The 2666-nt window shown below is 33.0% G+C and overlaps 1 protein-coding gene across 1 annotated transcript in view; it reads right to left on the minus strand.

Annotated features, from left to right (window-relative positions):
• Positions 1 to 788: 788 nt before the first annotated feature.
• LOC135638371 (2-alkenal reductase (NADP(+)-dependent)-like) overlaps positions 789 to 2666 on the minus strand; it is a 29218-nt gene continuing 27340 nt past the window's right edge. The window contains exon 2 of the mRNA XM_065151484.1: positions 789 to 1004. Coding sequence (XP_065007556.1) covers positions 789 to 1004 — 216 coding nt within the window. The remainder of the gene's footprint in view (positions 1005 to 2666) is intronic.

Here is a 2666-nt window from a genome sequence, read left to right on the forward strand (position 1 = left end):
ATAAAGCTGCAATTGCAACTAAATGTCCTTGGCTACTGTGAACCAAATGACTTAATAAAAATTCCTTTTATCAGAATAAGTTCCTCATTTTGCACTTCCGAAAGAAGTTGCTTCATAGCATGCTTTTTATGGGTACCCCTTCAAAACGTGAGGCTTGTCGCCAATCATGACTCGGACGACAACATAAATGGAGTACCTGTGGTATATACAATTAAGACCTTGCTAAAAGTTTATCGATGTAAAATGCAAGATTAATTTTATTTAATCGTACTACAATTTTTATGAAACTATTCTAAGAAGAAAAAACCAATGAGGTGTCATCATATAAAAAATTTCACAATACGCTAAATATCACCACCTTTATTGAAACAGAGCAGCCATAACCAACTACATGAAGTAAATGAAAAGTAGTCTCTATTAATTTGTGTGGGTACCCTAAATGAACTCCATCTCTTCCTCCTGCAAATCTTTCTGTACCACTGAAACTTGTTCATCTGTTCTGTGTGTATCAAATATCGGGTCTCAACCTTGAAGTCAAACTATAAGAAATTGTTCCTAACTGATTATTAAATTTTGTTATAAATAATCATCTAATTGTTTTTTTTTTTTACTATATTATATAGTAATCGATGCATTCACCATCAACTTATTGCTGTTGCAAGTTAAAATAAAATAATAAAAACAGGGATGCCTACATAGCTGCTAGCTAGATAAACTCATCCATGAGAACCAAATTGTTCTCTCACAGAAAGATTAACATACAGTTATTCAGTAAAAAACCTATGATATCAGAAATACTTGCACATCATGAAGCATATAAACTTACCAAGAATACCAATATAGTAAGAAAGAGGTACATCAGTGTGGTTGATCTTGATGAGGTGCTCTGTTGATGTAATGAGGCTATACTCTTCCCAACCCGTCATCCCCCACACATAATCACCTACTTTAAAATCTGGATGCCCAGAATCCAGAACTTTGCCCACACCATGAGAACTTATTGGCTGCACAAAAACTATTACTGTTAAGAACACATGGAGAAAAGCACACCATGTACAGTCTTAACCAAATTTAATTTGCATCAGGATGAGTTTCGATTGCGCGTTATTGAATTGATAGAGCACCAGAATTTCATGATATCAGTGTGAAATTTTGATTAAACAAAATGGCTCATGGTTGAGAAGCAAGCTGTGTTACATTAAGACATGTAATTGAAATCTGCACTTCATGATTCAGGAGTGTAGAGAGCAACTAATGGAATTTACGCTTGTAGTACTCTAGAGCAAGAATTATAATTTCTGTCTGTATTTATACCAAGTTATACTGAGGGTATGCCAAAAATTATTAAAAAACTCTCCAAAAATAACTAAACAATAGGAAAAAAGTTAGATTAGGATTTTTAAGTTAGAAATAAATATAAACTTAGAATAATTTTAGCAAAAATAATATAAATTAGGAAAGAATAGTATCGTATATCTTTTTTTTTAGGAGTAGCTTTATGGTATGTTTTGGATCATCCTTTCATCAATATTAAATTATCTATAATATTTGAATTGACTAATTATTTTTTATACAACTTAAACTTTAAGATTCAAATAAATTAAACAATCAATCGATGGATATACCTAATTCTACCACAAAAAAGAATGAGGGGACTCTACGAGTTATGAATCGAGGTCCTTGATCCTATATATCCATATATCAATATAATATGTTTGTCATACTCAATCTTGAAATTGATATAGTGCGTAGGTCTCACACACATTTAATTATAACTACCGTACTAACAGAAATACAAATAATATGTATATGCTACTGTAACTTCATAATATGATTTATAATGTCTATGCTTAATAAATATAATAAATAATATACTCATACTTTCAACTATTAATATTGAAGTACATGCTTTCCAAAGTATCTTTCTTAGAATTCTACGAAATATTGGTTGAGCATGCATAAATATTAATATTTATGTTAAACATAGCAGAAGTATTAAGATCAAGAGCACTAAGAGGGTGAATTAGTGCAGCGGAAAACTTTTGACGATTAAAACTGCGTTCGTACGATAAGAGCAATTTCGGTAGAAAAGCCGATTCGTAAATCACTTTAACTTGTGATCAAGCAAGATGTAGTTAAAGCGAATCTATAAGGGCAGTTTGCAGTTATGATGGAAATCAGAATGTAAGCGCAAACTGAAATATGATGTTCGTACGATAAAACTGATTTACGTCTAAACACCGATTCGAAAAATACTAAACTTTAAAACATGATCGTAAATGCGTAGAAGCTAGTAAGCTATTGAGGAGGTTTACAGTAAAGATAATATGCTCAAAGTAAATGCAAACCAGAGAGCACCGCGATTTTAGAGTGGTTCGGTCAATCTTGACCTACATCCACTTCTGGCTTCCTCCACCGACGAGCTCACCGACGTCCACTAGATGCCTTCCTTCAATAGGCGAAGGCTAACCACCTTTTTATAGTTTCACTCCTTTTGACAGGCTTAGAAGACAACCCTTACAAACTTTTCTCTCCTCTCTTGAAGATCAAAACTTTGAAGAAAAGAGGGAGGAGAACTTCTAGACTTTACAACACTTTTGAGCTCTAAAATCACATAGTAAGATCAAGCTTTCGGTGCCTTTGGGTTGCCCTTTCATTGTTGAAAG

This window comes from Musa acuminata, chromosome BXJ3-5, assembly GCF_036884655.1.
Source record: "Musa acuminata AAA Group cultivar baxijiao chromosome BXJ3-5, Cavendish_Baxijiao_AAA, whole genome shotgun sequence".
Taxonomy (NCBI): Eukaryota; Viridiplantae; Streptophyta; class Magnoliopsida; order Zingiberales; family Musaceae; genus Musa; species Musa acuminata.